Genomic DNA, 25,675 nt, shown 5'->3' with positions numbered 1-25,675 from the left:
AGTACAAATACATATTGCTTAAGTAATTTTTATTTTGTTTATCCAAAATTACATAAAACATATTAATATTAGTGTACGGACTGAAAATTAACTAGGCTTTACTAGAGAAAAATCTAAAAAAAAGTTTATGTATATAATATCATATAATATTCATTATTCTTTGATTTTATCCGTTGGAGAAATGTGTATAATAGTAAAATGCCCGTTTTATAATGATATTTATTCAGTTTATAAATTTGTTTTCTGCCAGGGGTGCCGGAACGATTTTTTTGCTGTGGGGGCAAAATATTTCAAGCTTTATTCTAGAGGGCATAGGAGCAAAAATAGTGGTGTTTAATTTTTGGTGCTTACTCTCCACCCCTCCCCAATTTTTACAGCACCTATGCTGGGAAAAAAAGTATAATTAAATTTTTTTCTTAGAAATATTTATTAAACAAATTCAAATCATGTTGGTATAAAAATTTATTAACAATACAAATTACAGTTGTAATTAACTTTTTCACATACACAGTTTCTTTGTTGTACAATCTTTAATCAAAAATCCCATAACTATATTTTATTATACAATATTAATAAATATAATATACAGTTCAAATTTTAATGAATAATTTACATTTTACCAAATACACTTTTTCTCTTTGTTGTACGGCTAATGAACTCTTTTAAGATATCATCCAAGGAAATCTCATACAAAATAGTTTGGTTTAAGCGTAGTAGTAACAAATGAGTCAAACGCTTTTGACTCATAGTTGAACGTGTATAGGTTTTTAAAACGCCTGAGCCCACTAAATGACCTTTCTGGTGTGGCTGATGCTGCAGGTATTGTGTATAACAGTATAATAAGCCGTTCAACTTGGTTCATCAATTGACGTGAAGTTTCTGGCAACATTTTAAATATTTCAACAATATCTTTTATTGTTGCTGAGGGATTATCAGAATTTAAAATATTAGGAACCATTATTAATTGAGCAGCTAATTGATCTACATTAAAATCAGTTACGTGAATACCGAGAAGTTTTTTTATTTCACTTATTTCAATTTTATCTCTATTGATTGAACGCATCAAAATAGTTTACATTGATACTACTTTGTCTAATCCAGACTGAGTGAATCTTTCATTTAATTCGTTCAACAAACAATAAATTAAAGCAAAAAATTCTCTTTTTAAAAGAATTCTTAATATGTTTTTGCGTTTTGATGAATCTAAGATTGTATTGCTTACAAATCTGATTAAATTTAGAGCATCATTAGCAAAATCTACAGTTTTAATAGTATCACTCAATGCTAAGTCCAATGAATGATTTGAACAATGAATAAATATAGATTTAGGTTGTATATCAGAAATTCGCTTTTGTACTCCACTTCTATGACCAGACATAGTTGCCGCTCCGTCAAAACAAAGTCCTCTAACATTTTCAAAACTAAGACACATACGTGTCAATAAATCAGTGATGCAAGAAAATAATGTTTCAGCATTTCCACTTGGAGGATTATACATACCCAAAACAATTTTGTTTATATTTAAAGAAATTGTATTTAAAAAACGAAAACAAATGCTAAACTATTCCTGACCAGAAATTAGTTTGATATTATAATTATAGAAGTGCGACGAGCATGCCATAGCAGCATTTCTTGGATTTTTTTTTCCTATCTGTGCTCAGTGCAATGTGTATTCTTAGTATTTTAAATTACTAATAGATATAATATATTACTTGCTGAACAAAATAATAGAATAATATTTAGGTAATGTACTATTGTGGGCTAAATGTAAATATAATTAGGCCATGAAGTCGTGGGGGCCTTGCCCCCACAGTATTTATCTTGTGGGGGCAATTGCCCCCACTGCCCCCATTGTTCCGGCGCCCCTGTTTTCTGCATCATATAATCCCCAAATTGTATAGGTACAAGGTACTATACAATTATTTGTATAATACAATTTATTAGTTTCTAATAAAACATAGTTTAAATATATACGTTGTATAGGGTATACCTAATGATGAATTACATTTTGGAGAATACTGGTTTCATGGAAAATTAGCTCGTGGTAGAAATGAAGCTGAAGAACTATTGAAACAGTATCAGCATTTTGGAGCCGGTACATTTTTAGTAAGACAAAGTGATACATTCATTGGCGATTATTCCCTATCATTCTGGTAAATAAATACAGTAAATCATTACTTTAACCACAGAATAGATTAAATTCTGTGCTTTAAACATTACATATTAATTTATCTATTTGTAAATTTATAGGCATCTAGGTAAAGTAAACCACTGCAGAATACGTTCAAAGCATGATAGAGGTCAAATAAAGTATTATTTGATAGATGGTGCTGCATTTGACAGTTTATATAGTTTGATAACTTATTATCGTACATATCCATTACGTATACAAGTAAATTGCTATAAATTTAAAATTTTACATCCAAGTTTAAATACATATATTCATCACATAAACTAATAATTATTTAATTTTAGGAATGCTATATTATTTTGAATGAACCTGTACCTCAGCCTTTAAAGCATGAAGGGATGAGTTGGTATCTTCCTCATGTTTGTAGAAGTCGAGCAGAGGCATTATTGCGACGAGTACCACAAGAAGGTGCATTTTTGGTGCGACCATGTGAAAATGACAAACATCTTTATGCTATTTCATTTAGGTAAATTAAGAAAAAAATATTTGCTGTATTTGTTATAAACCAATTAAAAAATATTTGTAAATGCTATTATTTTAGAGCTGAAAAGAAGATTAAACACTGTCGCATTAAACTTGAAGGGCGATTGTACACTATTGGTGTAAAACAGTTTGAAAGCCTAGTGGAACTTATAAAGTATTATGAACAAAATTATTTATATAAAAAAATTAAACTATGGTATCCTGTAAATGAAGATATTGTACAAAGAATGGGAACTGTGAGTATAATATACATAATATATTGAAACATTATTTAAAAATTATTATTTATTTATGAAATTAAACATAGGTTTGTTATAAGATTATAATTTTAAAATGATTATCAGTCATCTTTTACATTGTATATTATTACTTATTAATTAATTATTTTATTTTATTACTTAGTAATTGGAGTGGGTAGGATTAAGTAGTTTAATTTTGAAACAGTTTGCCCATTCCATATTGGCATAACCTGGGGTGTAGCGATTGATTTCTTTTGTTGAACTGCAGCTGATTTAGTACTTGGTAAACCCATAATTCCCAAAGCTGGCACACAATCTGAACAAAGTGGTATAGGTTGAAGTGGTTTGTTTGCTTTAACTGTTGGGGCTTTAACTGTTTTGCCATTACAGTCAGCTTGTGGTGGTTGACCAAATGTTAGATGCATTGGGCTTGATGTCAGTGATTTTAAATCTATTGGTGGTTCACCTGGATTCAAATAAAACATCAATGTTTGCGGTGGTTTTAATTTGTCTTGTGTTTCTAATGGTTTAGATTTGTCATGAGTTTCTAATGGTTTGGATTTGTCTTGTGTTTCTAATAGTTTGAATTTGTCATGTGTTTCTAATGGTTTTGATTTTTCAAATTTATTATGTTCTGGTTTTATTGAGTCTTTTATTGTCACTTGTTGGGAACCTTCTGCCTGTTCTGAACCCTTGTAAAAACTGCCTCCACTTATAATGTGCATTAAATTAAAACCACTTTTACCAGAATCTGCTTGTTGTTGAATTGGTTGAGGCTTATTTTCTGTTATGGAATAATCATTTTGGATCATATTGGTATATACTGGTAACATAACCATTGAATTTGGATCGTAATAATAAAGTGGTTGTGTTTGTGTTTGCAGAGTAGACTTCTGACTTCCTTTGTAACTTCCTGGTGGAGTGGTCAAACTTGGTTGAGAATAGTAAATTCCAGAATTATCATATGCCTGTTGCTTAATATCTCCATGGGTTCCGAAACCCGCAAAATAACCTTGGTTAAACGAATTTGGTGGTTGTTGAATTTGTGATGGGCGATTGTAATTAACTTGTGTATCATATAATGATCCAAAAATTGATGGATTATATCCAACTAACCTCAATGGTTTGTTTGATAATTGTTGGCTTTTGGATTTTAAATGTCCGTGACTTGGTTGATAGCTTTCTTGCCGTTCCATTTCTATAGAATCAGTTTCAACTACTTTTAGTGGCTTATCAGATAATGCACTATTAAAATTTAACCGAGGATCAGTCTGCTCATGATCTCCATTGATATTTTGTATCATTTTAACAATATCTTTTTTCATAGCTTCATCATCATTATATTTGAAATCATCTGTATTTACTGGATTTGGTTTTTTAAAAGGAATTGTAAATTCTGTTTGCTTAATTGTGATTCCCTCGTCTTGAATTAATATTTGATCCGTTGCCTGTTCGTCTTTTACATCATCTTTACGATCTTCAGTTTGGTTTGTGCTGACATGTTCTGTTATTTTAATAGGCTTTTCAGTGCTCTCTGCCAAATTATATTCATCTTTGGAGTCCATCTCAATTGGTTTTATAGATATTTGTTCTTGTGTATTTAAGGGTTCTACAATAATTGGCGATGCTTCTGAAGACACAGTTGATTCCTTTGAAACATCAGTTTGTGTATCATATACAGGATTGTTTAAAGATATCTTGAACGGTGAAGCACCAATTTTGGTATTAACATCCGTTTGTAATCCATTAGATTTATCAACACGGTAATTAACAATCCTCATATCTCCATTAGAATCAGCTATGTTATAATATGATCCAATTTTTTCTCCATTCTTGTTTTCTTCTTGTGGTGGTTTGTAGTCCAAGGTAGGTTTATTATCTTGCACATAGTAGTGAAAACGGTATTGTGGAATCTGTAATTCAACCATATTGATCAATGTATTAATTAATACTAAAATGCAGTGGCGGGCCAAAAGGCTCAATTTTTACGCAGCTGCGTCAACTTTTCAAATGGGGTTGTGCCACCCTGTGACTGACACAGAATTACATGTCCGACCTCTTAGTTCTTTCGACCACATTTTATTTACATCCTAACTTTGTTAAAATTAAAAATGTGTTGGTGGTGGTAAGTACTTAATCATGAAAATGCGATATTTAAAATTTATGTTTAGTCCGCCACTGCTAAAATATATACTTATTAAAATTTATTTATTACCTCTTGTATTTTGGATATTCCTCTTATTCCTGGTACCCTGGTTGATTCTACTCTAGTCATAACTACAATGAGTACAAGTATCTGAAAATTACACAAGTTCAATTAGTTTGAATCAAATTTATATTATATAATCTATGCATAATAATATGTAGTCTAATAATTATCACTGTTAGAGTGAAGAATATTGAGATTTGTTTTGCTAAAAGAAAAAAATTATTTTTTACATTATTAAATCATATAACATTTTTTAGCTAAATTGGGCCAATCCTCTAAAAAAAATGGTCCTAAAGAGATGATGATGTGGTTTGTGGATTAAAAATGCGTTCTGAAATTATACTCATCACATATTGCTTACTATATATAAATTTAATTTTTACTGCCTTTTCTGAAGTTTTTGATTAGTTAAGCATTCCTTGTACATTATTGTGGATGAAATATTTGAATACTTTCTATTTAAAAATTATTTTAAGTAATATACATTTTAATATTAATTTGGTTTATTATAAATTGTTTAAGCATATATATATTAATAAGTTAAAAATAATTAGAATTTATTTGGTCATTTTAAAAAGACCCGCATGTGTTGTCTCCGTCTTACTAATGCATAATACTATATCAAAATGAACGTTCAACAGTTCCAATTTTGTGTAGTTAGTTTAAATATTAGAGTGAATATCTACCTATTATCAAACTTAAATGTAAGAACATTATGTTGCTATCTGTATGTATGATTTTACGATATTTTAATTTTGAAGTGAGTAATGACTATGAGTATGTAAAATATTATAAGTATTTGAAAATTCTCGAAATTCAGTTGAAAATTAAAATATCGTAAAAAACCAACGAGAGAACAAAGCTGATAATGTTAATTCTACACACTTTTCTGTGGTACGACCGTATTGACTTTTAAGTTGATAACTGTTAGAAGTATTATAAAAATAATTATTATCGTATGCCGGTTGAAATCGGAAATATCCATCGGCTTTTGGAAAAACTGATTACATTATGTCTGAAGGAGTTGTGAAGTAATTTGTTATTACTTATTCGGTTGGTTGGGTGAGGGGGTCCAACGCCTAAAATATTCGTGTGGCGGTATGTACCTACATAGACGCTTGCCTACTACATATAGCCTACATATAGCCAAATAGGTACCTATTAATCAAATCTTTGTGAAATTGTTATAATCCGTATATTTTAACTAGGTACTATTTACTTAATTATTTATCATTTACGTAATATACTACACTCATGATTCATAAACATCGAATACTTGAACTTAAAAAATAAGTTTTCATGTGTGTTATACATTTTACGTCTGTTGTTATAAGAACTAAGAAGACAAAAAGTATAGTCTCATAAAAACAAAATATTTGTATGCTTCACTAGGCACCCTATAGTTATAAACCACCTGTCTTGTAAAAAAGGCGCGTACCTAAAAAATAATAATATTTGTAAGCATTGTAACCATTCAACAATAGAATTGGTTTTTTATGTTATTCGACTACCTCAGGTGGCAGGTAGCAGGTAGTCTATAATTATAATCCTTTTTGATATAGTAATTATTTTTAACGTTTGATTTTGGACTGCAGTATAATATGTTTATGACACATTGTTATACGGTTAAGCGTCTACTTCATCATTAAAATTTGTAAATACTATCGATTATTATTATTTTTATTGTTCCTCAAATGCCAAAACAAAAATAGTAAAACAAATATGGTACTTATAAGACATTCATAACTTAATACATGTGTCATTGACCAATGTGTTATTTTTGTTAGGTAGGTAATTATTGTACTATCGTGTGAAATACTAAAATAACAGGTATTTTACCTCATATTTTACAGTAGTTAATTTGGTATCAAGCGTATTATCGTACTATTCATTTTGAAGTTGGGTCCATTTTAATTTGTAAATTTAATATTTATAAGTAAATAATGAATAAATTATATTGAGTATTTATACATAATAGACGCATTAAAAAAAAATCATCATACGTTATGTTTGTTTTGAATCTAAAATTAATAATTAAATGACATTAAATTAGCAGAAAAATTTAAATTTAAAAATAGCTATTACTATTATTAATTGTATAGTTACGATCGTGTAGAATTTTATGAATTATTATACAATTAGATTTACCTACAACATTTACCTACTTTTTTTATAATAATAATAAAAATCATTTAGAATTTAGAATTTAGTTTTCACTATTCAAAATATTTTTATTATCTTCAATTGTTATACCCATATAATTTTATATTTTCCCGTAGTTATGTATTATACTATTTACTATTTGCTTAAATAATGCTTGGGGATTTAGAGATACCTACCTAAGCGTATTACATAGTAGATACATGAATAATATTTTTTACAGTGCGTAGGTTCTTAATATTAACTGCAAATATATTAAAATACGTTATGATAACATTACCTAATACCTAGTACCATTTATTATAAATACTGTATTTATAATCAATGCTAGTGCCTACATTATTATTGTACAATATAGAGTTAAAAATATTATCCTGAAACAGTGTATTTATAATACGTGTCCATAAATAGAGATTTAAATTTAAGTTACACGTATATTTGTCTATGTTGAATATTTATTATATTACAATCTTAGATAATCATAATATAATTTATTTATTTTTGTTTGGAAATTAGTTTATATTTTGTTATGTCTTTTACAACAATAGTCTGTTATATTATTACAATATTTAAATCTAACTATAATTGTAATTAGCACAATAATTTCTATATACAACCGCCCACAACACATAGCAAAACATTGTTGTTTTAATTTTATGATATTTTTAAAATCATAATTTTCATCTTTTCGTCATAATAATTAAAAATTATAGACAAGAGAGTTACTGCGCTAAAAAAAAATATTCTGTTTAGAATAATATTAACTTTGCGGCTGCCCGCGTAAGTATAACCCCTCGGAAATAATGTGCTACGGCAGCCGGCGGCCTAAAAATTCTTGAAACATAATTTTTCAACCGCCGCGCCAGCGACTGTAAAGTGTAAACCTCGGTGTAAACGTATTAGATAAATATAGTAAAATTGTGTATATTATATTGAGAATGTTTTTAAATGTGGATAGATTCTGTGAATGCAAACATGTAAACAAATTTAAAAATGTACATCCCTAAGGTGTAAAAAAAGTAGCTAAACTGATCATGTTTCTCACCTGTACGACATTCTTTAACGACAACTTCATCTTTCTCATTGTTGTAACCGCAGACAGAACCCTGCTGTTTGAATGAAATAATTATACTGATGCGTGTAGCTCGTCATCAACCCCCTTTTATAATCTTCATCCTTGACTTCTCCACTGCCACCACCTCCCCACTACCTGCTTGTCCTTGGCCACTAGAAATATTCCATTAGGAATTCTCATGTGATGTGAATGATGTGATGTTTATTTAAATGCGTGTATCCTATGTGATTGAAAAATTATCTATTCTTAAAGCTATTTTCACAATTTATTGGTATGGTAAATTGTGTAAACAAAGTGCTTATTTATTTTTAAGGTAATTAGTTAAAATACAGTAATACCGTTATCGAAACGAGTCGCCCTAGTAAGTGCATGAATGGATAAAGTTTATTGTATACTTTTAATACACCTTGATGATTTGGATATGTTCCGCTTCCCCCCTCGTGCCATAAATATCTTTGAGTATAATTCTGTATACTGGACACTGGTACTTCGGGTTTTCCAGTTGATTACTGCCACTGCATCTAAACGTGACATGCTATATAGTAATATTAGAACGAGTTTCCTCTGTGTTTATTCAATAAATATACTTGAGTTAAAATGTGGTTTAAAAGAATTTAAAATCAATATTATTTTCAGATAAGTACTGAATTCCCGATCACAATTCACAAATTGTATTCAATGTAAACATATTATTTAACTTTAAAAAAAAAAACGAAATATAATTGTACTTTTTTGCTAATTTATCTTTTAAATTATGAGTTAACCGATGTCCGATGAATGTATTTATAACTGTAGCTTGCTAAAATTGTAGTAGTAAATAGTTAATGGTAGATTGGTAATCAATTTAGACCTTTCCGGCTTTCCCACACTGCCCTGGGCGGTTTCTCGAACACTGTTGATGCGTTATTTACACTAAAATACTTAATTCTACCTTTTTTAGTAATTGAAAAATATAAAATCAAATAAATAAAAAATGATGTATGTAATTATTTAACAATATACAAAATATACATAATAGTAATAATATTCATAATAATTTAAACTATTCATTTATATGATTTGTTTCTGTTTGTAAATAACGTGTAATAGTTTATAGACACTTATTATGTGCATATATTTTGTGCAGGGACACCAACATCGTACATAATTTATAAAACAAAAAATCATTTTTAAAAGTAATAATTTATTACTTGTTACTTATTGTGTGCAGTACGTACATTTTTTCATGAACTGTTTTTTAAATAATATTAAATTGTTTTATATTATATTTTGTTTTATAATATTTTTTTTATCATGATTTTTTTTATTAGGCACTGTTATAATAGTGAACAATATGCTAATTGATAATAATATTAATACACACAAGAAACACAGAGTGATGAGACCTCTCAGTGGAGGTACTTCGTAAAAATATAGTTATAGCTAACATAAATGCACTTGCATTTACGTTTTTACATAATTTTACACAATAGGTAATGAATTATAATATAATAATTTTAAACTAATAATATAATATAATTATATACTCATGTGAGCTGGTCACAACACCACTGCAGTCTTTTTTAACTCTTTTGGGGATTACCAGGTATGGATATGGATGTGAGTTGGGAAATAAGTGGATTGGGATGACTAATGACGATATAATCGGTTATTGAATCGTTAATAATGATGTTTGGCTAATTCTGTGACTATTGATATTTTTAAATCAGGGTTGATGGATTTATTTGAGACATAGAAATTAGAAATATAGAATGGAGCTTTTGAAATGGTAATTGATCTTTTTATTTAATGTGATGTAGCCAGGTAACTAGATAAGACGCGACGGTCGATGTGAATACCAAGGTAACGTACACATTGAGCTATAGGTTATTTTTTATTTCATAATTAAAATATTTTTAATGGTTTTTATTTATTAAAATAAATATTGTAATTTTTAGTGTAACTTAAAGATTCCATATTAAAATTTAAAAAAAATGGTAGCATATAATTTAAGGTTGAAAAGTAATACTATAGGTATTGATATTAAGATACCTAGGAATTTAATTAAAACTTTGAAAGGGTCATATTATACTTATACGAGAACGTGGGTTGGGTATCGCGTACCTATCTATAAAATCGTTTGTATATCGTTTCATTCAATATAGTCGTATATATATCGTGACTACTGATCTGTGTTATGTAATTTGGACCTACGCGGATGGTGAATCCTATCATTACCAATATAAAATATATTTAATGAGGAAAACTGAAAATAATGATTATTTGGTAGATAATTGCATTCGCAACAACAATAATTTTAAAATATTTTTATGAAACTATACAGCGTCAAATTTATAGAAGATGCGTTCAAAATTATAATAAATAATAATATATTAATATACTAAAAGAGTATTCATAGTATTCATTTTCATTTTTTATTTAAATAAAATATTATACTGAACATTATTTATGAAAATATTTTTTACTTATTTACATCTTTCAAAAAAATAATGTTTATAACAGTATTATTCTTTTTCACCCTTCCGATCTTCGGCGTATAGTCTTTTGTAGACTTGTAGTTTTTATAAGATACGTTTATTCGTGTCTGGTTATTGTAACCATCATTATTTTAAAAAAAAAACCTAGACGTCTTGTGGTTTCACCCTCAGATATTACATTATGTTTGTTATTATGTGAATCACATAATATTATACAGCCATGCTCCTGGAGATACAACACGGGAGATGAAAACGCTAAGCTACCACCACATAACCGGTTTAGGCATAAATAACAAAATCTGTATCCCGTCACCTATTGAGGCAATATAATTTAAAAATTCCAAGATCAGGTTTCTCAAACACTAAATAATAATGAAAAAAAAGAGTTCTAATGATGTATTGTTACAAAAGGTAGGTATATCAAACCGTTCGACCCTTATTAAAGGTTCATCGAACTTAAAATGACCTCTAATTTGAAGTTTTTAATCTTTCTAGTGTCTGTGTTGGGTTAATAAAAAATTAATTTTTTTAGATAATATCGTTTATACTATTGTCTATTTATAATATTATATTGTAGGCGGCCCCGGAATGGAATGGACTAAAATATGTTTATGCATAATTTAATAGGACGTAGTTGTAGTGTCGGAGTCACTTGAAATTAATTATTAATCTGTCCCCAGATGAATATCAATAGGTAAATACCAGGTATGATTGAATTTTGTCATTATGAAAGTTTGAAACAATTATTATTTTATTGAAATATTTTATTGGTCTTTCGTTTTTATTTTTATCTTACCAAAACATTGAAAATATAAAAATGTGTTTTTATTTTATTTACCATAATATAGTTTATTTATGTAAATTGCAAGGCTGAGCAAGTTATCGATATATTTTTTAACTCAGTTAAATTAATAGACATTTTTAATATATAAACTAAGTTTAAATTAAATTAACAAATACTACTAACTTAACTTAAATTTATAAGTTCAGTTAATTTTCAAAAAAAAAAAAAAAATGCATTGAAAAAGTATTAAAATACGTGGTAATCACTTGGATAGTAATATACCTATGAATATAGATATATAGGTATATTATTATGTAATTAGCTATTACTAATTAATTGTAATATGTATGTAATTTAAAACCTTAGGGCTATATGATACAGCATTACAGTCTTATATTTCTTGTTGGGTTCATTTAAAATATTTTTAATTTAAATTTCAGTGTAAATGTGCTTATTGTATACCTATTGTTTAACATTAGTAGTTCATAAAATAAATTACTCGAACATTTATAAATTATAAAAAAAACTACTATGTTAATTCTACTTATAATATGTCAATATGAGGTGAATATTAATATCTATCCGTTCGACCACCGCTGGCCGAGTAATATAAATACATAGATTGGGCTGACGGTATTGTAGGTCTACCAGTAAGTACCGGTATTTAAAAATTGTTTGATATTTTTGAATACCGGTACACCGAGATTCAATAATTATCGTTGTTACCGAAAATACCATGCCACGGTAATTACCTAAAATCCGGTATACCTACATTTATTATTTTTATATAATCATAAATCACAATGACATAAACAATGTTACCTTTAAATTGTATAAGAGATCAATTTACTCTAATTCAACAAACTAACGGAGCTAAACGTGATCTGCTGAGCGTAAAATGTGCTATGTTTACGCACTTGTAAGACGGGGACAACTAATGTCCAGGAGCGGATTGGCCTATCGGGAAATCGGGAAACTTCCGGATGGGCCGATTCTTGTGAGGGCCGGCAGGGCTGGTATAATTATTATAATATATTTACAAAAACAAATTATATTTTTATAATTTAAGCATAAAATATATTAAGACAATCAAATACCTACGAAGGTATTATTTTTAATACCTTAAACTATTGCAATTCATAGAAGGAATTTTGGTATTATTTTCCCTCCAATTCATGCTTATGTATTATTTAGAAATCTGTGGTATTGGTATTTTATTATTTATTTTTTATATTGTTTGGTAGAATTCAGTTAGTTGCGTGATAATATTGATAACCTTATTTTATCATTATTTATGTGTATTTTGATTTTGAACTTTTTTACACAAACGAGTTACTGAGTCAGTTACAATACTTACAAACGTGTGTTTAGTGTAAAAATTTAATTGAACTGTGCAATTTAAATGATGTGTGAAGCTGGTAAAAACGAAAGAAGGGTGCTGAAAAGGTATACGAGAAAAAAAGAAATAACTGTTAATGGGAACTATTTACGTGGAACATTGTTTTAGATTTCCAATCCTAAGCTATAAAAGTCGAACATTTTATAAATTTTGAATTTAATAAATTTTGTCATAATTCGAACATTAAATGCATGTGCGCCTATGTATTTTTAATATTTTTAAATTGGTATTGTAACAATATATCAGGAGCCTTGTATTAAATTTTCACGCTTTTTGGCCTAACCAATATAATTTTATTTTTATTTATAGAAAAAAAAAATTAAAAAAATTAAAAACTTACAATGTCTGTACACAGCTCAAAAAGAGTCAAATTATTTTCAAAATTTTACCGTGTATAAAAAATTCTAATATAAACATTCAGTGAAATTTTCAAGTATCTACAGTCATTTGTTTTTTAATTACAACAAAATAAGAAAACCGTTACACGAGAAATTGAGTGATGAATATCGAATGTAAAAATATGAATTTCAAACGCTCATAAAAATTTAATTTGACTTTCTTCTAGACATTTTTTTTTTTGCTTAAAGTAGACAAATTTATAACGAATCTTGTATTACATTTAGAAATCTTAGATTTAAAAAGAAAAATTTTTATGAATTTCTAACTCGAAATAATTTGCAAATTTTCGTGATTTTTCCATATTTTGTCATTTTTTGAACTTTAAATGCTTATAAAAAAAAACTGTGACTAACGATTTTTAATATTTTTCATCTGCCTTTGAAACAATATACTAGGAGCCTTCTATTAAATTTTCAAGCTTTTTTGATAAACAAATAAAATTTTATTGATATTTTTAGAAAAAAAACTAAAAAAAAATGAAAACTGACAATGTCCGTAAAGAGCTCAAAATAAGTCAAAATATTTTGAAAATTTTATCGTGTATAGAAAATGGAAATGTAAACATTCAGTCAAAATTTCATGCATCCACGGTCATTTTTTTTAAAGTTACACCAAAAACCAAAATCGATTTTCTCGAAAACAGATTTTGCGTAAAAATTCCCGTTTTTCCTTAATTTTTCTTTTGTTTTTCCCGGCGCTTTTGAAAACCACTGGGAAATTTAAATTTTGACCTCCCCAATGCACCAACGATATTCACTTTCTGATCGAACAAGATACTGAAGTTGAAAATCGTAGCATTATTTCGACTACTTATCGTGTACACAGACACAAAAAAAATAAAAAAAAAAATAAAAAAAAAATAAAAAAAAAAATAAAAAAAAAATAAAAAAACACACATCATTGTAAAATCAATACATTCATCGTTTCACTCAGAATCTAAAAAACACACAATTATATTATTTACATTTTAGATTCTGAGTGGAAAGATAAATGTATTAATTTTACAATGATGTGTTTTTTTAATTTTTTAAATTTTTTTTTGTGTCTGTCATCACCTTTTAAGACAGTAAAAGTGCTTGGATTTTCTTCAACAGTTTCTTTTCTAATAGGAAAGTGAATCTAGTTGGTACTTTGGGGGGTCAAAAGTAAAAATTTCCCAGTAGTTTTCAAAAGCGCCGTGAAAAACAAAATAAAAATTAAGGTAAAACGGGAATTTTTACGCAAAATCTGTTTTCGAGAAAATTGATTTTGGTTTTTGGTGCAACTCTTAAACAAATTACCGTAGGCACATGAAATTTTGACTGAATGTTAATATTTTCATTTTTTATACACCATACAATTTTGAAAATATTTTGAGCTCTTTACGGACATTTTCAGTTTCCATTTTTATTAGTTTATTTTCTATATATTATTATTAATATTATTTCAATAAAATTTTATTTGTTGGTTAAAAAAGCTTGAAAATTTAATAGAAGGCTCCTAGTATATTGTTTCAATGGCAGATGAAAAAAATTAAAAGTCTATAGTCACAATTTTTTTTTATAAGCATCTAAAGTTCAAATATTGACAAAATACGTAAAAATGACGAAAATTTGCAAATTATTTTGAGTTAGAAATTCATGAAAAATTTTCTTTTTAAATCTAAGATTTGAAAATGTAATACATGATTCCTCATAAGTTTGTCTATCTTTTTTAAAAAAAAAATGTCTACAAGTTAAATTAAATTTTTATGAGCATTTGAAATTCCTATTTTTACAACACTTGATATTCACTGGATTTATCATGTTACGATTTTCTTATTTTGTTGTAATTAAAAAACAAATGATTGTAGATACTGAATGTTTATATTAGCATTTTCTATACTCGATAAAATTTTGAAAATAATTTGACTCTTTTTGAGCTGTTTACGGACATTGTCAGTTTTCAATTTTTTTAGTTTTATTTTCCATAAATATCAATAAAATTGTATTTGTTGGGTAAAAAACGTTAAAATTTAATGCAAGGTTTCTGATATATTGTTACAATAGCAGTTAAAATATATTCAAAAATACATATGCACAATTTTTTTTTTATAAGCATTTAATGATCGAATTTTGACAAAATGTATCAAATTGAAAATTGAATAAATATTTTGTAGTAAAAATTCATAAAAATGTTCAACTTTTATACCTAAGAATTGAAAATTTAAAACAAGATTCCACGTAGGTAAGTAGTTAATTCTGAAACCAAAAAATCTAAAAAATACATAAGTACAGTTTATTTTTATAGTCCTTTTAAGTTCGAATTTGGACGAAATTACATGTTAAAAAACCTAGAATAACTATTTTAGTTATTTTGTTGTGATTGTATAATATTACTCGTGGGTACTTGAAACTTCTAAAGTATACTATTATATATCTATGATAGTAACACGGTTTGTTGTTGATGTATAACGCGTTATAAGTACCTACCTAATGGATATTGTGATATTCCTGTGTATATTATAGGTCAATTTTTTTTTAATACCATAGATATAAGTATATAATATGTCTTATACCTAGACCGACATACCGTCTCCGCTCAGAATCGTTTTTCTTATATATTTCATTTAATCATATTTAATCATTGAATTCAAATTTAATACTATCCATTATACAGTGGCCCACTTGTAACCTACTGTACAGCATAGCGACATCCACTTGCCCACCTTTTTTAAATTTATATTTACAATGTATGTCAATTAATTATTATCGGATTCGACGTGTTATCAATAAAATACCTAATGTCCAAATCTAATCTAATAACTAATAAGTAATAATCAAACTAATTAATAAATTTACGGAAACTTTTAAAAATAAAAATAAAACTATGACATAAGCCAAGGGGAGGGGGGGTCCGGACCCGGGGTCCACCCCCCTGGGTTCGCCACTGCCATAGTCCATAGTACAATAAAATATATATTACCTATTATCTATACATAATATATCGTAATATTATCACCCACGTACATGTTATAAAATCATCGTGTCTATCGTATAGATATAATACAACAACAAGTTGTTGCTGTATAATATCTATGGTTTATCGAGTTTTTGTAGAAATTACCTATAATTTTCATTCTACAAAAATAATAATATTATTTGATCACGATTCGTATTTGTGTATTATCATATCATTCGGTTATTAAGACATCCTATAAATTTATTGTGGTGACTGCAGGTCGTAATTCGTAAGTACGAACACGGAGTGACCAAAAGACGGCATAGGTACCTAATATACCTAACCTATACGGCTATACGTTGGTGTGAATCGTATGATGGCCAGTAGGTACAGCAAGTAAGACGTAGTCGTAAGTATAGACCAGTATAGCAATTAGTAGTAGGTACTATAGGTACTATAGGTAGGTACTATAGTCTATAATATAGTATATTATATATAGCCATATAGATATAGGTACTGCTGCAGTGGAACGCATCTCCGCGACGGCCCACGACAACCAGTTCGGCGTTGAACGTCTCGCGAGCGCCTGCGCTGTACGTGACGTCATCGTCGTGAATGCGGTTCGTTCACGGGGACCGCGACCAACTGTTGAACTGCGTGGCCTACATCCGGAAATCCCGTTACCCGTGCCACTTGTTCGGCACCACCAGACGCCAAGCGCCGCGCATACGTGTTCGGGGGGGCCTGGCGATCGCGTTATTGTGTTGTTATTATTATTACTATTATATACGCGACAGTAACGATTACGGATCGGTAACGCGTTAACGTATAATGCCTGGCACAGACATTTGACTCGTACTCGTATTGCAGTGACTTGTTGTATAGCTACAACACTCGCTTATTGGTACAACGTTTTGTTACATATTTAATTATTATTTATATTATATTATTATTATAAATACCTACCTCCGCGCATTTACACGTATACACACGCATGTTTGGGTTACCGGGAATTATGGGCAAAGGTGTCTTCGGACAGAACAGCAACGGCGTCGGCAGCAATCGGAGCCGCAACAACAACAAAAGCAATAACAGCAGCAACGGCAACAAGAGCAAAACGCTCACGTATCTGCTGTGGCTAGTCGGCGGAGTGTGCGGCCTGCACCATTTCTACTTGGGCAGAGACCTGCAGGGCGTACTCTGGTGGTGCACGTTCGGTGGGTATTTCGGATTCGGTTGGCTCAGGGACCTGTTCTACATCGGCGAGTACGTGGCCGACGCCAACAAGGACGAGAAGTACATGAAAAAAGTCGACTACATGGTCCGCGTGTACGAAAAGGTGAGCGCTGGTATTGGATTTATCTGGGGTGGAAGGTTAAGGTCCTGGTAATCTCAATGAGACGTGTAGAATTAGACTTTTATACATTTACACGGCATGTAAATAGATACTCTGGATACTCATCGGTTTGCGTGCACAAAAAATACAGTATTGTTTATACATTTATAAGAATATAAAAAAATATTTTACAATAGGTAGAATATTATATTTTGACGTTTTTACATCCACTAGGCGCTGTAATATTCACGTACCTATTTACTGTTTAGTATTATAATAAAATATTACATTATACTTATGGAGGTATGATACTTGAAATATACAAATAGTATAAGTACCTAGGTAATATAGGTATGAACACTTACCATTACTTATACGTAATACATTTGATTATAATATAATATATTATATACTAGTATTTATAATCAATGGTATAATATACGTATCTTATTTCTTACTTTATTATGCTTACGTTTTTCTAGTAATCTGTTGTAGGTATTCACAGAAGTCAGAAGGTATACATTTTAATATATTTAAATGTTGGCCTTTTTTTTCACGTGCGTGATTACAGACTACACAGTATGGATTTTTTCACCTGTCCTAAAAGCGTAAAACTTCACCCACCTACAACATGAATGTTTTCAACATTTATAGACCCCGCATATATACCTAATTTACGACGCGTGTATTAATTATTGAATATCGACACGAGCACAATGTCATGACGACGATATTGTCAAATCCGTCGTCGATGAAAATAATATATGCGGTGGGTAGGTTTGTAGTTTGTACCATGTAGCTTTCCTAACGTACGTTGGAAATTGGCATACTTATAAATAACTACTTATACATTGCGTTTACGATGTGACGCGGACGCAGCCGGAAACGTCTCGGTCGGTTTGAAAAAGTGTCAGACGAAAGAAATGGAACGCGATCCGTTTTCCCACCTACATAATAATAAATATACACGCTGAAGCGATTCATCAACGGCCGATGACATATTAATAATATTTTTATCTCATTCATTATTGAAACTCGGATACTTCGATTACCTACCTATTTCTATCGTAGTTATTAATTAATTTTAAGAATTCGGACAGAATAATAAAATTACAATGATATAAAGCGGCTCACAGGACACAACGCCATGTTTTTTTTAATATATATATACTTTTATATAGGTCAACCATATACTATATTGTAATATTGTATAATGCGTAGGTAGGTCTATAATATATAGGTACCTAGTCATATATTATTATACCTTTATCGGACCAGAATGATGGAAATCAATAAATTTAATGAACAGTCCATGAAATTAAATTATATGGTTTAAGATATAACACTGAACACATATGTTCGCAGTCGTATATGTACCTGTTGACAGTTTATGCCTAATGCATATTATACATATGTATAATATTCCTACATATTATTTACTTAGGTATATTATATACGTGGTTGTTTTGTGTGACTATGGTGACGTGGTTAAGTTTATTATTGTTTATTATTCTTATTGGTCCAGTAACTCTATAAAAATCCCGCAATAACTATCTATCATTTATAAATCTTATAATATTCCTTATTCAATAAATTTATCTAAACAAAAACAACAAACATAGGCTATGATTTAAAAAAATTCTAAATTTACTATACTTTTATTACCTATTTAATTTATTTTTCATTATCGGATAATTCCATCTATATTATGCTGTATGGTTTAATCTTTGTTTATCTGTAATTCAAGTGGTTCAACAATAATATTTTATTACTGTTTCTTATCTTATCAAATTACCTATGATTGTACATTTCTGTAACGTGCGTTTATGACGCTTATTTGCTTATGCTGATGAATAAAAATAATGAAATAATAATTAGAGCCTTAAAGAAAAATAATATGAAGGGCTGTAATATAAATATTTATAATAAATTAACTGACTAAAATTTACCTATATTAATCATTCAATGACAATATGACATGAATACATGATGTAAAAACAAAATTATAAGTGCGTAAAATGATTAATATGTTTAACATGTTATAGTAATAGGTATCTGGTATATATTATACTACTTCCTAAATATATATATTTTAACTTAATATATAAAAGTTATAAAATCTATTAGTACAATAGTACATGTTTTTTTATATTTCATTTGGGTTTTGTAAAAATAAAATGTATTATATATTTATATTATATCTACCATAATAATATATTAATATGTGTCATAGTTTTACGAGCATTCTGAAATATGATAAACCTACCCTGCTGTCTGAGACTTTTTTTACTGCTTTGAAAACAACAGAAAAGGCTAGAGCGAGGGTAACAAGTCACAACAATACCTATATTTTGGTTTTGTTGGATAAAAGACTTGAGTCTTGAGTACAAACCTGTATAAGTAGCTCACCAACCACTATATAGAAATATTATAGTATATAAATATTAAATATAAATAAAATAACAATTCTTTTCTTTATATTTATTTCCGCATACGTCTAATGAATAGAATAGAACCTTCAATTTAGTTTTTTGATAAAAACTCGCTTAAAAAAAAATAAAAAACATGTGTTACAAGTCACCTCAATTTTTAGGTGACTTGTAAAAACTATGAAAATTCAACGTAAAATTCAATTCAAGAACATTAGAGTTGACTTGTAACAAAATATTTATAAATGTTTACATGCTTAAAATTTGAGTGAAATCAGAATTTACCTATCTTACTTACTTTTAATATTGATACAAAAATAAGCAATTGAAGTTTTTTTACCATAATTACCAAATAAAGTAAGTGGGACTTTTTTTGAAAATACCATCAAATTAAGCATGCAAAAACACACATTTAGATAAAAAAAATTTCAAAAAATCACTTAGAAGCTAAACTGCATTCTATGCATTTTATGCATTGTATGCGTTTTTATGATGTTACAAGTCACCTTTAGATTTTTTTTTGAAAAATAAAACTAAAGCTATACAAGTAGGAATAAATATTTTTAAGCTTTTAATTACAATATTCTTCTTTTAAAGTATCCTTTAATGTATATAAAATATAGAAACCCCTAAACTCGACATCTATCACTAAACTCTTAAGCACTTTTATAAGCAATGATAAAATCGCTGTGATCATGAAAAATGTTTGACTATTTTTTCGGAGGTAATGATTAGACCAATGGTTGAAGATAACATTTATAGTCATAAATATGAATAACATATTATTTTTAATGGAGGTACAATTAAATTATATTAAATACCCCGATAGATATCTTGAAATATTTAAACAAAAACCAAATTGTTACATCTCACCTCGTAGTTCCAAGTCACTTCGATTGACGGTACCTAACAAAAATCATGTTCGAAAAATGATATATTATTAACCGGCCCCTTCTGCGAGGAGAGTTCGGCACTTGGACATGTTAGGAATTTAACCTTGAGAGTACTACACAAACACAATATGAAGGTTAATCACCTATATTTCTTAGAAATGGTATATTACATTACCTACCTACTATTAAGGAGGGTTCACAACTCGTCGTGTCGTGTACTCGTGTAAAATATTTTTTTCTGATTGGCTTACCGATGAAAATGTAATTTAAAAATGTAATCGTAATATAATAGTATCTACCCACACCGTGCCATATTGGATATCGCGAAGTTGAATATCATAATCTTCAATGATTGAAAGTTACTTTTAAGTTTTGACCGTGTTGACGTGTTGTTACATTCCGGTTAAGCCGTTCGTTGATAATCCTAATTATTGATAATATAAATTACAATATTGACATATTTATTATTTTTGTTTGTATGATGTTAAAAATTATAATATTATTTCGGAATACCCATAACACTACGGTGATTGTGAACACACACCCCTTTAAGACTTATCGAACGTAAAATGAATTTTATTTAATAAAATGTACATAGGTCATAGTTACGCGTATATTAAAACCACCGAACTCCATACCCTGGTATATACTATATAGTTCAGTGATTAAAACTCTATATAGTAACGGTTTTTTCGGTAAACCAGTTTCGGTAATATTACTGTAATTTACTGCTCATTTTGCATAATATTAACAAGATCAACGGTATCACGACGATTCAGGACATTTAATAATAATATTATAGCGTGTACCAAACGTGTAGCGACGTCCTGTACGCGTTCAATAAACTAGTGACGTTCAATCTAATCGCTAGATGGCGGTTTTTGACCCCGAAACGCTCTCACTTGTGACGGTCGGTTGGCAACTGCATAGTATATAAGAAACGTTCAGACACGTACCCTTCACCTCACCTCCGATACCTTACCATCGGGTCTACACTCTTGGCGCGGTAACCGAGCGGTTACCGATTGTCCACATCACGACCTGAGGAAAGTCCCCGGACCTCCGGCAGAGAGTGCAACCGGCTCAACGGCCGTTCGATTCCGCCCCGCTCGTCCGAACACATGACGGATGTGAACGGTGCACGTTTCGGCGTGTCCGCGATCCGTAGGCCGGCCGTGGGCGATTTCGACTGGTCCTAGATATACAGTATGTAAAGGGAGGGTTGTGCAAGCGACCCTTGACTTAATGGGGCTTATCAACGGAGGTGAGGTACCAATTTTTTTTTTAAATTAATTCTATTTAAAAAAAAAAAATTAAAATTATTATTATTACTTACCGTGTATTTTTTTTACCATTCATATTTTGTCTTATTGGCTTATTCTCCGACGGCTTCTCGGCTTTGGATAAACCGTCGGGAAACGTTTTTGAAAATATATTTCTTAAACGTACAATATTACAGTAACAATGTTGTTTTAATTAGTATTTTGGGATGATTGATTTGATAGATTTTGAACAGTAGCACAATAATCGATCATCACAGCAATGAGATATGTACCTACATTAGGTACATTAGAAATAATTAACCAATGTGGCAATGTATAACAATGACAGATATCTATTTGCCACTCGAATATATAAACATATTTTATATATTATATATATTATTTATTATTAAGTGGTTGTATATATCTGTGATTAGGCATTTTATTATAATCAATAATATTAATATAGGTACCTATTTAGTGTAACTACATATTATTTTCAAAATTATAAAAAATAAAAATATTTCGATATAAAAGTATAAAACCTTAGTATATAATATGTATAAATATTAAATGTTATAATTTAAGTAAAATATATTTTAATCAATAGAAAATGAAAATAATGTGTAAGATAAAATTAAGAATGGACTAAAAATTAACTTAAAAGCAATTCCTAACTAATCTTACAAGTTACAATCTATAACATAGTATAATATTTATTATTTAAGCTTAAAACCAAAATGTCTGACGTGTTTTATTATATTTCAGCCACCGTTTTCTACGGTTCGATTCACTGGAATGGTAGTAGTGGCTTATCTTTTCAGTACTGTTGTATCTCTTGCAATACCCGAAGACAATGTTGCAGGTCTTAGTTGGCAATGGCTACAAATATTTACTCCTCTAGCTGCTGCTTTAGGTAAGTAATTCATCATTTGTGTTCTAAATAGTAACGCTATGGAGATCACACTGAAATAATATTTTCTATAGCATTATTTTTTCGTTCATTTTATATACGTCATACATCACTATTATAATATTTAATTAACAATACATAGTACGTTCATTTAAAACCTTACTATATTATGAAGTATAATCTGTGACCATACCACCAAGTTAGTAAATTATTGTTATTGTAGTACTCACGTTATACATTTTGTCATATTATTGCTTTCTAAAATTTATTTTAATAATATTTGTCCTTGGATTTTTCATTTGTGAATTAAAAAAATTGATCTTTGCTTAATATCTATATATTGTTGATGTATAATTAGACAAAATATATGATTATTGATTAGTAAGAAATTCAATAACGTAGATAGGTGTTGGCTTTGGCTACATTAATTACTAAAAACAAAAATATGATTAAACTCGTATAATTTCGTTACAGTCATTAGTCGTGCCATACTGCTGTGGTATGACTTATAAATTTAGATTTATTATATATCTAAAAATTAAGAAAAATTTTCCATTAGACTCCACATATGAGTTCTTAAATTATTATTATATAAAATTAATTTAATATTTACCAAGTTTTTATATATAGTTGTTGATTCATTTTTAGGTGTATGGGCCGTGGGAAATATTGGTCATGAAACAGGATCTATTAAATGGCCTTTAATATGCGCGTACTTAGTACCCATGGTTGGTAATCCGTTGAAATCATTTATTTTTGATAAATGGGGCTATGATATTGATGAATCTACATCATTTGCCATAATGATATTATCTGCAGCGTGGTCATTTGATCATTTAGAAAAACGGTGGAGACCAAAAAACCAAAAGACCCCAGGCACCTTAAAGTAAGCATTTATGAAAAATAATAAAACTTTAATATTGTGAGAAGTTAAGAAAAAAGAAATTAAAAAAATGTATGAATCATATTTATATATTTAATATTTTTTCAAAATAACTTTTGTTTTGAAAACTTTTGTGGACCTGTCTGTACAATATTTACTTATTTATCTAATTAAATTTGCAGGCGAATCGTTGTGATCAGTATGTGCTGTTTATTATACATGGCTTTATGGAGTAGTTATTTGTATTTCAACGCCAAAGTGACTGATGAAGATGGAGACGAAGTACCATTCCACGAGGCACTAGGTCATTTTTTCAGTTCACCTTGGTGGTTAGATGTAAAACAATCATTTATTGATGTATGGCAATTTGCCCAAGAACACGGGTGGATGGAGACTTGGCGACAAATAGTTTCATTATCTGATCCTTCGGGTGAACAAAATGCTTTTAAGGTAAAATTACACAATTTAATAAAACTTCAATCAATTAAAAATGTATATATTTGTTATGTAAAATATGATAAAATATATTAAAGCTAAATTTATGTAAACTAACATTGAATGAATTTTTAATAATATTTAGAATTTCTATACACTTTGACAACATTATTATTTATGAATTGTGTGCAGATTTTTATGCAATTGTATATTTGTTTCCTTTTATATTTATGGATTTTTGTCAGTTATCATTACAAATCATAACCTTGCATATTAATGAATATTTTGATATTTATTAAATATTGAAGTAAAATTAAATTGTTACTGTTTTCAAAATCTAATAAATGTATAAAATTATAATACTTTGTCAAATAGACAATTTTAATAATACCACATATTGACTAAAAACTTACTTTTTTTTGTTAACTTATATCAATTTTATAATTTTTAATAGGAAGTTAACTTTCCGGTTCATAATCTTGCTGAGCAGTGAGCAATTTAAGTAGAAAAGTTTTAGTACCCCACAATTAAGTTGCTAAATTTACTTTCAAACAATAATAATGTTTGCGTATTTTCATTATTTTTACTGCATATTATGATACTTTTTAGTGCATACAAATCTGTGTTCTATTGATGAACATTATATTTGGAGTTAAAATGATAGAAGTTATAATCAACCATACCTATTATTTTATATTTAAGGTGCTGGAATTAAGGTCAGGAGCTACACAAACTGAAATAAAAAATCAATGTCGAACATTAGCAGTTAAATACCATCCAGATAAAGCTAAAGATGATATAACTAGGAAAGATGTGCAAAATCGATTCTTCGAAGTACAGCAAGCATGTGAACTGCTATCAAATAGTAGAGCTAAAAGGCGAAGAAGAAATAAACAATTTAATGAAGAGCTTTAAGTTGCAATATTATTTTTTTGTTATATACCTATCATAGAATCATAATTATTTATACATTTACTGTGATAAAACCAAATTGATGTTTACTTCGACATCATTTAAGAAGAGTATTTTTTTATAAATGCTATTGGTCAAGGCATTAAATCCTTACGTGATGGATAATTTTAAAATAAAAATTACAAAAGTGTAATTTTTTTATGTCAACTTAACAATATATTTTATTAAGGGCCGTTCTTACAATGTCCGGTAAAGTGTCGGTTTACGCTAACCGGAT

General features: G+C 28.9%; 3 protein-coding genes across 4 annotated transcripts in view; 2 read left to right on the top strand and 1 right to left on the bottom strand.

The window, feature by feature from the left end:
* Positions 1–2,944, top strand: part of LOC100166969 (1-phosphatidylinositol 4,5-bisphosphate phosphodiesterase gamma-1) — a 14,196-nt gene extending 11,252 nt beyond the window's left edge. The window contains exons 12-13 of the mRNA XM_016804895.2: positions 2,476–2,657; positions 2,733–2,944. Of these exons, the coding sequence (XP_016660384.1) occupies positions 2,476–2,657; positions 2,733–2,937 (387 nt within the window). The 3' untranslated portion in view covers positions 2,938–2,944. The remainder of the gene's footprint in view (positions 1–2,475; positions 2,658–2,732) is intronic.
* The window catches only part of LOC100169047, an 8,878-nt gene extending 291 nt beyond the window's left edge, over positions 1–8,587 (bottom strand). Inside the window, exons 1-3 of one of the 2 annotated variants that reach the window (XM_016804896.2) lie at positions 8,328–8,587; positions 5,129–5,209; positions 3,230–4,826 (exon numbers count right to left, since the gene is read on the bottom strand). In XM_016804896.2, coding sequence (XP_016660385.1) covers positions 3,230–4,826; positions 5,129–5,209; positions 8,328–8,366 — 1,717 coding nt within the window. In that variant the 5' untranslated portion in view covers positions 8,367–8,587. Of the gene's footprint in view, positions 1–2,937; positions 4,827–5,128; positions 5,210–8,327 lie in introns of those variants that run through there. The other variant, XM_001943091.5, reaches the window with a different exon arrangement.
* An 8,353-nt stretch (positions 8,588–16,940) lies between these two features.
* LOC100168578 (dnaJ homolog subfamily C member 22) lies at positions 16,941–25,496 on the top strand. The gene is made up of 5 exons (XM_001945857.5): positions 16,941–17,674; positions 23,024–23,171; positions 23,817–24,054; positions 24,234–24,501; positions 25,189–25,496. The coding sequence occupies exons 1-5, from the start codon at positions 17,330–17,332 to the stop codon at positions 25,399–25,401; spliced, it is 1,212 nt and encodes a 403-aa protein (XP_001945892.2). The 5' UTR covers positions 16,941–17,329; the 3' UTR covers positions 25,402–25,496.
* The last annotated feature ends 179 nt before the right edge of the window (positions 25,497–25,675 follow it).

The sequence above is a fragment of the Acyrthosiphon pisum genome, chromosome A1 (genome assembly GCF_005508785.2).
Source record: "Acyrthosiphon pisum isolate AL4f chromosome A1, pea_aphid_22Mar2018_4r6ur, whole genome shotgun sequence".
In the NCBI taxonomy this organism is placed as follows: Eukaryota; Metazoa; Arthropoda; class Insecta; order Hemiptera; family Aphididae; genus Acyrthosiphon; species Acyrthosiphon pisum.
This window is presented reverse-complemented; position numbering and strand designations above follow the sequence as displayed.